Source organism: Hipposideros armiger, unplaced genomic scaffold (genome assembly GCF_001890085.2).
Source record: "Hipposideros armiger isolate ML-2016 unplaced genomic scaffold, ASM189008v1 scaffold_375, whole genome shotgun sequence".
NCBI classification, from domain to species: Eukaryota; Metazoa; Chordata; class Mammalia; order Chiroptera; family Hipposideridae; genus Hipposideros; species Hipposideros armiger.
The window spans coordinates 339,406-355,657 of NW_017731725.1; the positions used below are offsets into that span (position 1 = coordinate 339,406).

The 16,252-nt window shown below is 33.0% G+C and overlaps 1 protein-coding gene across 1 annotated transcript in view; it reads left to right on the forward strand.

Annotated features, from left to right (window-relative positions):
- The window catches only part of LOC109393324 (protein eyes shut homolog), a 1,090,347-nt gene that overhangs the window by 124,783 nt on the left and 949,312 nt on the right, over window positions 1-16,252 (forward strand). The window contains 4 exon segments of the mRNA XM_019662404.1: window positions 962-1,221; window positions 9,725-9,763; window positions 9,766-9,820; window positions 10,048-10,152. Coding sequence (XP_019517949.1) covers window positions 962-1,221; window positions 9,725-9,763; window positions 9,766-9,820; window positions 10,048-10,152 — 459 coding nt within the window.

The window sequence follows — 16,252 nt, forward strand, 5'->3', positions numbered from 1 at the left end:
CATCTTATGATTTATTTGCTATATAGTACATTTATTCAAGATTTGTAGCTCTTCCTTGCCCACAGACTGACACGAGTTCTGTGAGCCCACCCACAGCTCCTGATTAACTTCCACTCCAGTTGATCAGTTATCCTCACATTTACTCCATATTGGCAGATTTTGTGATTACCTTTTCATATCCCTTATTTGAATACTACTTATGTGGAAAACCCCTTTTCCTGCCCTGTTAGAATTTTCCTGTTCTTAGTAGCAGAACTAACCTGTTTGATGGAAGATGTTTTGGCTAAAATGTTATTTGAAGTCAAAAGTTTCCAAGGGAATGACAGATATTAGTGATTGAGGGTTAGACTGAGCTAAAGTCTCTGATGAACAGACAAAATTCAACTGCTTTACTTCTTATTTTTTGCTTTCTCTTAAATTTTCCCACATTATTCAAATATTAATAAGAAAGATGTTTTCAAAACATGCAAAAACTAAAACAAAGAACATATTTTTAACATAAAGGAGCACCTTGTTATAAATACTCTGGTGATTATAAAACTCATGTTGCTAAAGATACTGAATTAAATATTATCTAAGGCTTATCAACAGTGATCCGTTTGGAAAAGCTTATTTTACATAAAAGAAGTAACTGAAGAAATTTTCCCAGTTGGTAATTCAGCTCAATAGTTGCTAAAATTGAAATTGGTAGCACTGTTGTTCTCTGATATCTCAGTGGCTTATGTTAGAAATTTACCTAATACTTCTTAAATCCCATTTCAGCCAATGCAGTCAGTTTTGTAGTAATATACATTAAATTTTCTCAAGCTATTAGGCAAACAATATTTCTAAAATATGTATATTTTACTAATCAGGTCATAAATAAAAACTGCCACCTATTAATTCAATATAGCAATTACATGAAAATGCAACAAATGCACATGAACTATTAGTTTTCACACCTCTTAAAATTTTATTTCAGCTGTGAATGTACATCTGGATGGACTGGGCAAAACTGCAGTGAAGAAATGAATGAATGCGACTCTAGCCCATGCATGAATGGAGCTCTCTGTCATGAATCTACCATCCCTGGGCAATTTGTATGCCTGTGCCCACCCTTTTATACTGGAAAATTTTGCCATCGACACTATAACCCCTGTGATCCACTCACTGACCCTTGCAGAAACAATGCGACATGCTTGACTTTGGTAGATGGAAACCATTATTGTGTTTGTAGAGAAGGTAAGAGCTTATATTTGTTTTAATATTCTATTTTGTTTTTGTTTTGTTTTGTCCCTATGGGTGATGGCTCCTTAAGAATAGATGAGAGAAAACCTGTATACATTGGAGGGGTGGGGGAGCAGCTGACTCCAAATTCTGGTATTTAAACATGCTGGGGAAATAATCTAAAAACTTAACCTAAATAGCAAGGGAGGAGGGGGAAAAGCGTGAAACTTTGTAGCTTTTGGATTTTTTTTCTTTCTTTCAGAAATCCTTTCTCTTTCTTTGTTAACAATTTCTCTTTCCTGAACAACCTTGTCCATGTGGCTTTCCTGATAAGAGCAGTTAGTTAGAAATGGGCATAAGTGCAACCTAGGGTAATGAAATGCTTCTCTGCTACTTTTCTTCTAGAGCTATCGAGAAACATTACTTCCTTCTGCTTAGATTGTTCACCTAATATCCTGTGACTCCGGTGACTACTTTGTACTATGTGAGCCCAAATAAGAGAGATAGAGAACGGGCAGTTCAAAGGGCAGTGATGGAGTCCCTGAATGCAGCCATACCTGAAACCAGCCGACCTCTAACTTTTTGGGTGATGTCAGCCAATAGTTTGCCTATTATCATTAAAGATGTTTGATTGGGAATTCTTCAGATGTAACTAAAAGAGGTCTGAGCAATGCCCAGGTAGTCTGCGTACAAGTTCACTGCTTACATCTGCTGACTACACAAGAGCTGTAATTTTACCAGCTTCAGCAGGAATGCTTCTGCCATAACACTAGCCCGTTACAGGTGTCAGTATAATTGGAATGTGTCAGAAGCACAATATAAAAACCACATTGTGTTTAGAGGTCTTCAACTATGATTTATTTTTTAATAATCACTTAGGGTTCATGTCTCTTTCCTAAACACTGGTTCTACTGAGTTCTTTGAAGATAAGAACAACACTTATTTGTTCTCCTGTCCAAAAAGTCCAGATTGGACTATAACAATCAATTAGTTATCTTAGTCAAATCTATTTCTGTTTGTTTTTACAAACCCTCTAAAATTTTGTGATGATGTAAGGTAATCTATTATAAGAATATAGAGGCAAGTCCTTGAACCTGTGTACATGACAGAAACTTCTTGGCCTTCGGAGGGATTGTAACTAGAAACTAAAAACTTATGAGTAATTGTTTTGTTGTTTTTTGCAAAATTGATATGGGTATAAAGCATATAATATGGGCATATAGAGTATATGGATAAATGTTTTCAGGCATGAGGCAGAAAAAGGAAGATTGAACAAAATATGAGGGGAGCATTTGATGCCCTGCAAACCTCAGTAATTAGGAAGTATATAATTTAGAGGAATCTTTTTTTTTAAACAAAAATTGAAAGTACAACTTTTTGAAAAATTATTCAATAGCAGGGGTGTGGCTAATTTCTTAGAGATTTAAGGCTTAAGATCTGAGAATTCAGCATATGTGTTTCTGAAATTCTGTTACCCGGTAGGCTCGATCACAATTTAAATGTGAGTATAAATAAAATCCCAGAGCCAGAGTAATAATGTGAGTATATCCTAGACAATTAAATTATAAATGGCATTGAAATTCACCTTGAAAAACCACCAAGTAGAATAACTTAATACTTTGATTTATGCCAAATTGAATGCCCAGCAGGTAATAATTTTGGTTAGTGCAATTGCAACCTATAGTCAAAACAATCTAATCCATTTTGGTGCAGTGGGAGCTACTTAAACCTTATAGGTGTAGTAAAGCAGCAGAACTGTTGTGATCATGTTTGCAAGAGAAAGTATGGGCAATGCTTCTGTTTTCTGATTAGAACTGAGGGGAGATCATTTGATCCCTGTGAACACTGAATATTTCTAACAGAAAATAGGTAGACAGAAAAGCATTTAGCAGTTATAATTCAATACCAGTTTGCTTTATATATAATCCTATTTGTATAAACAATGCCTGTCATAAAAAAATACATATCAGTGCTTTAACAAATTTAAAAATAGCACATAGAGGGCTGGCGAGTGGCCCAGTTGGTTAAGAGCTCGCTCAAGATTGTGAACTCTGAGCAACAGTGGTTCGAATCCCAACCCGAGCTGAGCTGCCAGTGAGCTGCCAACAGGTGCCAGGATGGCTCAACTAAAAAAAAAAAAAATAGCACATAGAAAGCCAGATATAATTTCATAAGACCCCTGGAAACAAATGGGGTTCATTCTTGGTACTCTAATAGTGTTAACTTTGGTGATTTAGTATGCAATCAATTTACACACCTCAAAGTTTATTTTATAGTACACATGATTTTTTTTTCCCTCACTAAACTATGCTCTGTACAACACACGTTAATCTTGCAGCTACATGTTGGTAGTGTTCTGGAAATCTAAAAATTGTGTTCTTCATTAACTGATTCAACAAACATATTGATTTCCTACCACATGTAAAGTCTTGAGCCAGGCTCTGGGTAAATTAAACATGGCAAAGACATGTCCTCGAGGAGTTTAATATTCAAGGGAGAGACATATAATTTAACTAACCATTAACGTACCATGTAATAAGAGCTTTCCCATTTAAGACAGAGATATGCATGAGAAAAGAGGGTTTGTGTATGCATACCCCTGCTTTCTTGTTTAGTGTGACAACTCTGAGCTATGTTCCACATGATTTCTAAGAGGGTCTCCAGCAGCCCAGAGCCCTTGTTGCCCACAGCAATCACCTGCTCAATAAACCACTGCCTTTCCTATTTTATTTCCCCACTCCCTTGAAATAATTCCTGGGATCTCCTCTCAAATAAGCTACTCGCATGCACATCGTTATCTATGATCCTTCTTTAGGAAGGATCTTAAACTACACCACATAGCAAACCCATCGATGTGGGAAATATGATTGATCTAAATCTAGGCATGAGACTGGAATATTGCCATTAAGAGCCCTTCCCTGGAATTGATGCTAAGAGAAGTTTTCTTGCCAGTTTTTCAGTTGGTGCAGCCAATACCATGTTCCCTTCACATGGAGATCCAACCGTGTGCAGTAAGAGAGAAATGTTTGTCAAATAACTGGTACTGGCACTTCTTATAGTTCTTGTTTTAATTCTGTAAACTGCCTGATCCTTGTCAGCTAGGTTATCAATAAACCTGATTCTTTGTCTAAGTTAGTGATTTCATGTATAGTGTATGTGAGCCAAAGAGTAATGTCTAATGCCCACAGTGAAGGGAAAGAGCTAAGTAAGCACGAGGGGTTGAATAACTCAACTTCAGGCTGGTGGAAGTGGGATTTAAAAACAACATGAGGGTGACAGAGGTAAAGATGACTCTAGATGAAATGCAGGTGAATATAGATATGTACCGATTACAGTAGAGTTTCCATATTAGCATGTATGTGTATACTATGAGATCTAAAATCGTTTTCTTCGTAAAATATATTTGTTTTCCAATAGTCTGTTTAGGAAAGATTCTTTCTCTTTCTATTTAGAATTATGTTTCAGTTTATAGGCAAGAACATTGCCCTATCAAATACTTTTAATTTAATTTAAAGGGATTAGTTTTCAAATGTAGCCGCTTCATCCATATGTCTCCAAAGTGAAAGGAGTATAAATTTTTTTAAATGACACGTTACAAAGGATTAAAATGGGGAAAAGACTCCTTGTAAGATGTTGTAGTAAGAGGAAGAATAAGATCATTTACATGTGCTATTGATTTACAATTGTGATTCTAAGTTTGATGGATTTGTAGTATCAGAGGAGGCAAGCAGTTGCATTTAAATGTATCTATTATCCCAGTATATATGCTATTATGATGGTAATTCTACATTACCTAAGGTGTATAATTCCAAGCACCAGATAAATGTGTCACTTGACAAAATAGTTTGTCTGAATTAAAAAGCATTCCTTTTGACAATTAAAAACATGTGCTCATGCAGTAGTATGTGCCTACTAGGTTTAAAAAGCTCTGGGAATTTATAGTGGAAAAATTCTTCAAAGAAAATATATATTGTTGCCAGTTAACTTTAAAACATGTCAAATGTTTATTACATTTAAAAATATTGAATTTTACGAGGCCAGACAAATAAGTTCGCAAACTTGTTGCAAGGATGTTGCTAACCTTTTTTTGATATCAGAGGGATTATTCATTATGAATTTGTACCAGCTGGACAAACAGTTAACCAAGTTTACTATTTGGAAGTGCTGAAAAGGCTGCATGAAAAACTTAGGAGACCTGAACTTTTTGACATCAGTTCATGACTTACATCAAGACAATGCACCAGCTCACAGGGCACTATCTGTCTGTGAGGGAGTTTTTAGCCAGTAAACAAATAACTGTATTGGGACACTCTCCCTACTCAGAAAAAGAGTTCCAAAATTGCTTTAAAGGGTGGACTAGGCACCGGCATTGGTGGATAGCTTCCCAAGGGGAGTACTTCGAAGGTGACCATAGCGATGTTCAGCAATGAGGTATGTAGCACTTTTTCTAGGATGAGTTTGCAAACTTGTCGGACCTCGTACACCCATTTTTAAAAAAGTTTACTTACAATTAATGTTAAAAATCTTTTTAGGGATTATTGGAAATATTAATTCTATCTTTGCATATTTCATGATGTGGAGGAGGAAGAAACATTCCTTTACCCTCAAGGCTTTTCTGGCAGGTCTAATAACCAAATGGCCCCGAGACAGATTAGCAAGAGAAAATAACCAAATTTAATGAGTACAAACTTAAAATATGGAAACCCCACAGACAACCACATGCATGTGGTTTGGAGACAGAAAAGGAACATGGGTATATAAGATATCCTGAGCTAGGGATCAAGTAGGTTACCTTGGGAGCTTCAAAGTGTCTTTGAAGAATGAGAAGAGCAGATACTTAATAGACGTTTTCCTTGCCATAGAGACTACTGCTGATAATCTCTTATTATGGGCAAGGCCCCTAATTTAAGTACTTCTAGGTAGCTAAAGGGAGGGGCAGAAGTTTCTCTTGAGCCTTAAACTTAATAGTCCTTAGCTCAAAACAGTCAGCAAACCACACAAGCACATCTTGGCTGGTAGAAGTGAGATATAAAACCCCCACAGTAGTTTTTTGAACCCCCAAAGTTTTCAAAATTAGCTTTGCAACTATTTTGTAATATCAGTTATTTTGTAAGAAACACTAACATTTATATTGTATTGTTTTAAAACGAAAAGAAAACAAAATTTATAAATTTTTATGATGTGAAGAATTTTTTTTTATTTTTTCATAAAGTTTTAAAATCTAGGGAAATTATTTTTTTAATTAAGAAGAAATAAAAATAATGCCTTAATGCTTTTAAAAATAGTTCATTTTAAATATTTTTGGTTTTTATTTTAAAATGTATGGTTTTGATCCTATGTTGTTTGACTATATGAGCAATATACTCTAAGTTTTCCCTATTTACTTTTATCTCTAATTACTCTGATATTACTTCTAATGTGAGAGTTGTCAAGGTATAGCCCTGAATGATAAAATGTTTTCTTAAAAGGTTCTATGAAAACCTAACTATTGTTAGTGTACTTTGTTCTATGCCATCCCTTTTAGAGAATCAAGTATAAATAGGCTGCATTTGATAGAAGTAAAATAAATGATAATGACTTTAAAAAATTGTAATCTACATTGATTTAGCTGCTAAACTTCAGCAGTAAGTTTAGTAACTTATTTTATGATGTTTGCAGGGAGTGGGAAAGTGAAAAAAATATCATTTATTAGCCAGTCACCTGCATTTGCTATAACAATGCACAGGTAAGATACTATAAGAAAAGGATCACAAGAGCATCCGTTTGAGAATATCTCATTACTTGTGTATAAAGTATTCTATCACACTTAATAAAACAGTCAGCTGAGCAGTTCTGCGTGGGGGTAAATGACAGGAGAACAGCATAGAATTAATCCACAGTTCTTTCAGTTTTAACAGACTTTTAGCTGTCGCTGAATATATTCAAAACAAATATCTTTTACAGGAATAAATCTCAACTGCTAACACCGAGGACTATGGAAAATTTAGTTTGCGACTAAGTATATATTTCCCTCCTTTAAATCCTTAAAACAGAAGCTTTCTCAGTGAACCTTTGTCCTCTTTTAAATGCAATACATGTCCACTGTATTTTTTCTCCCAGTGTCTACTACATTCAGCAATCTTGTTTCCTTAGGCCAGTGACATATGTTGCGAGTTGGTAACAAAGCTCCCATCTCAGAAATGTCAAACTAAATGAATAAGGCAAAATCACAGAAAATAAGTCTATCCTGTGAGATGTCTGAGTTCCCAGGCCCTGAATGTACTTCTGATTCATCTGCCTACCTGCACTCAGGGAGGCACACTGGCACTTGTCTAGCTAGCCTATGTCCCTGAGCGTCAGTGCCTCAAAAGAATATTTCTAAGAAATATCTTAGAGTCAAAATGCCCTGCCTCCCAGAGAAAGCTGGTCATAACTAAAAGTAGGAATGGTGGAATAAATCCAGTTCTCTAAATCTTTCACTTGTAAAAAAAAATTAACTTCAACCAAATATTTAAAGAAGAAGCTTATTATGTCATTTATAACTGTACTATGACATTTTTAATGTGTACATAACACCAATAGTGATTGATGAATAGTAAAATATGTTGGAATAATAACTTGCTCACTAAAATTAGGAGAACAATATTAACTTGGAAATAACTCATTTTAATTTTGTTTTCGATGCTGAGGATATAACATCTAGTGCATAGAAGAAATTCTAAGCATGCAATTTCAGAGTTTAACTTGAAAACTTTGATAATTGAGTAGGACGAAAATAGGACAAAATAATGATGCTTTTTCTGAAGACTACCTGCTGTACCAGCTACCTAGGCCTCCAGGTTTCTTATGATTAGTATTTGATGGTACATCTTTCTTCCATCTTTCTACTTTTAACCTATAGTTGTCTCTATATTTCAAGTGAATTTATTTTAGATATAATGTAGTTGGTTCTGTTCTTTAGTCTATTTCTATCTTTTAATTGAATTTTTAAATAATTTTTATAAAATATTTAATGTAATTATTGATATATATATATATATATATATATCTTTAAATAAACCATCTTGCTATTTGTTTCCTACTTGTATCTGTACTTTATTCATTTTCACACTCATTTTCTTTTGGGTTCAGTAATTTTTAGCAGGTGTCCATGTTATCTCCTGCTAAAGAGAGATATTTTACAAGATAGAATATTTTACAAGATAGAATAGCAACTTTCCGAACTCCAACTGGAAGAGGGCACTTGACCTAATGGTAGACACCACAGACAATGGCAATTGGTTTCAGCATAGTGTGATGGGAAAAGATAAAGTAGGTCAGTCCTGTGTTCTCTCAGGGGCATCTTAGTGAGGAAATAGGGAAAGGATTTCCACTGAGTAGTAGGTGCTGAAGATGAAAGGTCATGACATAAAAGCCAACACCAAAGGAGCTGTGCTGTATCATCTGCATGCCAATATTATGAATAATTTGAAACTTCAATCAGGAAAAGATGTTTGCAGGTAGAAACAGGAGGAAAAACTATATGAGAAGGTACTATGGGAGGAAGATGGCCGGCCATTCATGGGTAGCTAGACCACCCTGTCTTTCAGATGCTTCTCAGTTCCAATCCCAGTGTATGTATATGCCAATAATAAGTACAGTGTTCTTAGAGTAACAAAAAATATGAGTACATGTTGACATATGTAATGTCACTGCAATTATTTGGGGCTTAGTTATATCACTAAAAAAGTAAGAGAAAGAAAATTCGTGTTTCTTATATTTTCTAACTAGTATAGAAAAAAATGATAGCAAGAAAAAAATGAGTATAAGTATATATTTTATTATACCTGGTTAATATATAACCATGGGAATAATTGTTTAAATGGTCATCATAAATATTAAAATATTTAATGTACTTAAAAAGGTGATAATCATGCTGATTTTTTCTGACACAAATGTTTTGAAATAATTATAGCTGCCTCTGTTACCAGTCTGCATAATTTTCTTTCATGTTCTTTGTTTTATTTTTTAATGTAACTGGCATGTGTTTAAATGGATGACCGATTATGTAGCTGTGAATCAAAATAATTTGTTTTCTTTGAATCAGTTGAATATAAAAAGCAATTATATAATTTGTCTCATCTGCTAACTGCCTAGAAAAAATTTGATCATTGAAGCTCAATTTTACTTTAAGATTGGTCATCACATTAATTCATTTACTTTTTGGATCCTATCAATTCTTGTTCAAACATTTAAACACCTTAAAACAACAACAACATTAGCAGCAACTCTACTTTCCCAGGGGATTTAGAAAACTGTTCCTCCCTTGATTCTTTTATTTGAACTCATTAATTAGAAACTAGCATAATTTTATTTATACATTATGTGAAATAGAGTTATATGAAAAGCCAGAAGTGAGATGTTTTGTATCTTTTTCCTTTTCTTTTTTTCTTAACTTCTATTATGAGCAAATCCTTCAGACTCTCTTTATCACTGATTCTGATTTTCACTCTCTGAAGTAAGGATTGCTCATCCAAACCCATCTCATCTCTCTTTGCAGGATTCGAAGGGGAACACTGTGAAATTAACATGAATGAGTGCTCTCCCTTTCCTGTCAGATTTATGGTGACTGTGAAGCTGGAGTAAACAAGTTCAGGTAGAGAAAACCTATATGTATATATGTGCATATACATATGGATATATATATATATATATATATATATATATGTTTATGCATCTAGATATATCTAAATGTATGCATGATTGTAATTTCAATTGATGAAATTGAATATTTCTTATTAACAATTTGCTGTGATATAATTATGTGAAATTTGGACTTTATTCATTTACATCAATGGAGTTATTAAATTTCTTGTTTAAAAGGTGTGTTTGCATTCCCAGGTTTTCTAAACCTCCATGTGAAATTGAAACTGAGTGTTCCTCTAAACCTTGCAAAAATAATGGAATCTGTGTGGATCTGACAATCAGGTTAGAAGCTGTATTTTACTGAATCAATTATTTTGCATGTGAAATCTAACAAATAATAAAGTGACCATATATGTACTCATTATTCAACTTAAGAAGCAGATATTACCAATGCCCATGAGCTTGTCTCCAAATAGTCCTTAACTCTCCTATCCAATTGTATTGGATATCCTAGATGTATGTGTACCACCTTGCCCTTAATATGTAAGATTAACTGTATGTGTGCCTGAACAAAACACTTTAATTTCCACATTAATATAACTAAAATAATATTGTGTTTAGTCTTCTGAAAGAATATGTCTCATGGAATAGGACATTTATGCATCATCTGTTAATGCATGCATCTGCTGCTCATTTTTAATAATTGTAGAATATGCCATTTAAATATCTGCCAGTATTTATTTATCATTCTCCTGGCATGGATTTTGGGGTCATTTGTCTCTTTGTTCTTTGAAATAATAACACTATTAAAGATTTCAAATGTTTCTCCAAATATACAAGTACTAGTGTTACTCTAGTGTTCATACCTAGAAATAGAATAGTTGAAAAATTAAGTAGACATTTTTACATTTACTGTGTCATGTTTTTTGTTTTTTAATTTCATTTGGAATATTCACACTCACCAGAAGTGAATAAATATTTCTATTTTGTCAGAATATTCCATTTGTGCTTATCTCTCATGTGTAAAATTATATCTCCTGGTGGCTTTTCTCTGTATTTCCATCATAATGATGAGGTTCAGTATTTTTTCATACATTTCAAGATACTCATTTTCTTCCTTTCTAGAAATGCCTATTTATGGCATCTGTCTATTAATGTTCCCCTCTTATGAATTTGTAAGACTTTATATATTCTACTTATTAATACTTTTGTTAGTTATATTACTGAAAATATCTTCTACTAGTTGTGGCTTGATATTTACCTCCTTTATGAAAAGTTTTGAGTACTAAAACTATTGGGTTGTTGGAAAAGTCATGATGAATTGTTTCTATGTTTTTCGTTGCAAAAATACGTCATGACTTTCCCAACAATCCAATGATTTTAATGTAGTTGAATTAATCAATACATTTGTATATGGTTTGCTTTTTTGTATCTTGTTTAAAAATATTTACCTTAGAGTAAAAAGATGTTTCTTACATTTCCTTTTAAGATAATTAAAGTTCTGTCCTTCATATTTAAAACTTAATTTAACTAGAATATTTGTGAGTGTAGTATTAGGTAGGATCCTAAGTTTATTTTTTCTGTGTGAATAACCAGTTTTCCTGCTACATACATTGAATCAGGTTAATCTTTTATTCTTTGATTTGCCTGATATACAATGCCTTCTTGGTCGCAGACCAAGTTCCCATATATAAATATGGCTATTTCTCTGTCTTTATTCTGTTTTTTTAGTTCAGTTAGTCATCCATATTCTAGGCCATAAATCTTAATTACTTGCCATTGAAAAATTTCAGTACTGCAAGGACAAGATATGTCATATCTTTAACCTTCTTCAGGAAGCTTTAATTGTATTTGACAAATATTTTTCTGTTACAATTAAGTAAGTTCTGCATGAATCCCTATATCCAAGCAAGCAAACAAACAAAGACCATGTAGAATTTTGTTTGAAATTCTGTTAAATTTGTAGGTCAATTTGAGAAGAATTGATATTCCTTTATTTGTATGTCTTTTAAAAGATCTTTAGAAAAACAGTTAAACAGATTCACTTGGGCATTCATTGATTAGGGTAAAAAAAATTCATTTGCTGGGTCACAGTTGCTCTCTAGGTGCCCAGCGCTATGTTTATTCGTCTTAATAGAAGTCCAACATAAATGCTGTTGAAATTTATATCACAATCTGCTTAATTTTTCTCTAAATTTCTATTATTTGTCTCATTTTATGTAGCTTTTGCACTATCTAGTCTGGTGAAGTAAATGAGGACATGTTTTGAATATCCAACCCTGCAACTCTCAAGCCTTTTAAGGGGACACTAATTACTATAAGTTCCATAGGAATACAGAATTTTCTTCAATTTAAAATCTTTATGCATATGAAAGGACAGTTCAAAATCTTCCAATTAGGCTTTCCTCCATAATAGCTCCTATTCCAATGTGGAAATTCTATTACTAAGTATATTGATTTCGCTATACATTTAGGGACTATGGGGAAAAAATAACCAAAAAAACAAAAAATGAATTTGTGATCCACTTACCAGACTTAAGTAATCTTACATTCCTACTGATGAAGCATTTTTTTTTCAAAGATAAGCATGAGTTCAGAGCCAGTATCCAATAACTCCTAAAAGGTCTGCATATCTTTCTTTTATCAGTGAACAGTCATACTGGTAAATGGCCTCAGAGCCCCCTAAGGAGGCTTCAGGAAGGTAACATGTAATACCTGTGACTGTATTGAAAGATTTCACTTCAGAGGGGCTTCCTATCCTTCAGTTCAGCGACTGAGCCTATGACATAGCTTAATTTTGAAATTGTATAAGAGCCTAAGAATTTTTACAAAGACAATTAAATTATGTTTCTGTCCTGCAGACTTATATTATATATATATATATATATATATATATATATATATATATATATATATGTGTGTGTGTGTGTGTGTGTGTGTGTGTGTATATATATATATATATATATATATATATATATGTAGCACAATAGCAGATTGTCCATATATTTAATTTCTAGTAACCCATCACTGATTAGCCACTGCCAAGGGTGTCTGTGAATCAATCCATCAATCACCATTCTGTTTCTCTGATTTATGTGGTTATTTGCTAATTTTCTATCTGATAGGCAAGTATATCCAACAGCCTTGATCTATTCTTGGATCTCATTATTCTAATTCACATTAGGGAATTCAGTTTTACCACAGCTTCCCACATTGTTATCTCTAGCTATCAAGGACAATCACCACAGAGCTCATCAAGGCTTTGTGTCCCCTCGCCAAGCCTGTTCTTAAGGTTGGTGAATGGAGTGCCCTCCTGAGTGGATGGAGTTTCTTCCTAGGAGATTGGAATGCCTCCTATATTCTATGAGGTTAGAAATTAAGTGGTAACTGATTTGCTTATGCATACTAGATTCATTCAAACATTTCCATAGCATTATGAACTGCTCCCACTGTTAGATTTATATCTAATTATTTAATTTGAGGGCCACTAATAACATATAATGATGTATTAAAACATATTTTGAAGAATGCATACCATCCTAAGAATAGTGATTTGTTTTCTATAGAAATAAATGGAGAAGAATTATTCTGAATGTATAAAAAGAGGTTTCAAATATATCCATGTTTTACATTTTTCTTAAAAATTCTTCAGCAGCTTGTAAAATATTGAGATGTGTTAATATGGATAAAGAGTATATAGGCATTGATTATTCTATCCTCAGAAAATTACTTTGTTTAAATTGTTATAATAAAAGCCATTTCCAATGCATTTAAATGTTTAAAAAGCAAAAAAAAAAATTGACGAACAGCTGAAAAATGAGTAATCACAATTTTATATTCCATCTGTGTTGCAAGAATATATTTTTATTTATTAATTATTTGAATTAAAGTTATTGGGGTGACATTGGTTAATAAAATTATATAGGTTTCAAGTGTACAATTGTATATATTCTATATATTACACTATAATATATACATCTATATATTACACTGTGTGTTCACCACCCATAAGTTCTCCTTCCATCACCATGTATTTGACCCCTTTGCTCTTTTCTACCTACTCCTCCTCTCTTACCCTCTGGTAACTACTAAACTGTTTTCTGTGACTATGAGTTTTGCTTATTCATTTGTTGCTTTTAATGCTATATCCCACATATGAGTGAAATCCTATGATTCTTGACTTTTTCTGTCTGACTTATTTCACCTGGCATAATAATCTCAAGATTATCCATGTTGTCACAAATTCACTATTTCATCTTTTCTAATAGCCGAGTAATACTTCATTGAATGTATGTACAACATCTTTATACAAACATCTATCAAAAGACACTTTGGTTGTTTCCAGGTCTCAGCCACTGTGAATAATGTTGCAATGAACATAGGGGTACATAAATTTTTGAGGATAAATGTTTTCAGATTTTTTTAGGTAGATACCCAGAAGAAGGATTGCTGGGTTGTATGGTACTTCCATTCTTAACTTTTTGGAGAAATCCCCTCACTGTCTTCCATAGCGGCTGTACCAATTTACATTCCCACCAGCAGGGTATAAGGTTTTTTTTTCTCCACAGCCTCTCCAACATTTGTTATTACTTATCTTGTTGATAATAGCCATAAAAACAGGTGTGAAGTGGTACCTCATTGTGGTTTTGATTTACATTTCCCTAATATATACTGAAGTTGAGAATCTTTTTACATATCTGTTGGCCATTTGTATGTCATAGGAGAAGTGTCTGTTCAGGTCCTCTGACTGTTTTTTATTGGATTGTTTATTTTACTGTTGTTCAGTTGTATGAGTTCTTTATATATTTTGGATATTAGTCCCTTAATGGAGGTGCTGTTTGCAAGTATCTTCTCCCGTTTGGTTGGTTGCCTCTTTGTTTTATTAACTCTGCAGTAGATTTTTAGTTTGATATAGTCCCATTCACTTATTTTTGCTTTTACATCCCTTGTCTCTGAGGCCAAATTCATAAAATCCTGAACTTGAAGCCAATAATTGTACCTACATTTTCTTCCATGCAATTTATTGTTTCAGGTCTTATATTTAGGTCTTTGATCCATTTTGAGTTAATTTCGGTACACAGTGACAGACAGGAGTCTAATTTGTTCTTTTGTATTTGGCTTTCCAATTTTCCCAGCACCATTTATTGAAGAGTCTTTCTTTTGTCCATTGTACATTTTTGGTTCATTTGTTGAAAATTATCTATCCATCTATATGTGGGTTGATATATGGGTTCTCAAATCTTTTCCATTGGTGTGTGTCTGTTTTTCTACTAGTGCCATGCTGTTTTGACTATTGTTGCTTTGTAGTATAATTTGAAGTCAGGAAGTATGATAACTTCAGCCTTGTACTTTCTTCTTAGGATCACTTTGGCTATTCTGGATCTTTTGTGATTCCATAGATCTAATAGGTTTTTTGTTTGTTTGTTTTGTGGTTTTTGGGGTTGGTTTTATTTTTCTATTCCTTTAAAAAATGCCATTGAGATTTTGATGGTATTGCATTAAATCTATATATTGCTTTGGGTAATATGGCCATTTTAATTGTATTCATTGTTCCAATCCATGAACATGGACTAGCTTTCCATTTGTTTGTGTCTTCTTCAATTTCTTTAATAATGTCTTGTAGTTTTCAGTGTACAGGTCCTTCACACTGTTTAGTATAGTCCTAGGTATTTTCTTTTTCTTGCATTTGCAAAAGGAATTGTTTTTTTCTGAAATTTCATTGTTATTATCCACTAAAAATCTTAGAAACATCTACCAACTCATTTAAAACCAACTGATGTATATTTAGTACAAACTAAATTAAAGACATGCAAGCAAGAATAATATTAAAAACAGTAATTATTACATAATATACTTTATGATTACATCCATGTTTTTAATTTATTTCATTCACTCTTTTGTTTTTGAAACTTAGGACTGAAATAATTAATAATTAATCCTAATGACATCATTTAAAAATGAACTCCTTGATATATGACAGTGTGTGGATCACAGCCCCAGTTAATTTACAAAGCCATTGTAAAACTGGACATGGGAATTCACATCTTCTGACCCTTGATAATATATGTCATCCAATGGAACTAATGTATTTTTAAGCACAGTCATCAATTCACTTAGATCACTGACAATATTATTGATGTACTAAAAATTTATAGCTAAATAGAGAATTTACCAGAACAATTACAATAAAGACACTGGTCCATTCAAAGAGTATAGAAGAAAAGAAAAAAACAAAATCAAATGCTTGGCTCATATTATCATAACCAAATCATTATCAATAAGGATATTATGACCAATCAGTTTTTGATGTTCATGAGTTTAGCAGTTTTTTACTGTTACAACATTGAAAATGATTGGTTAATGTGAATTTGACTGAAAGGCAAAAATCTGTACATTTTTCTATATTGTTTGCCTAGAAACCAGTTATTAATTCAAATTTATT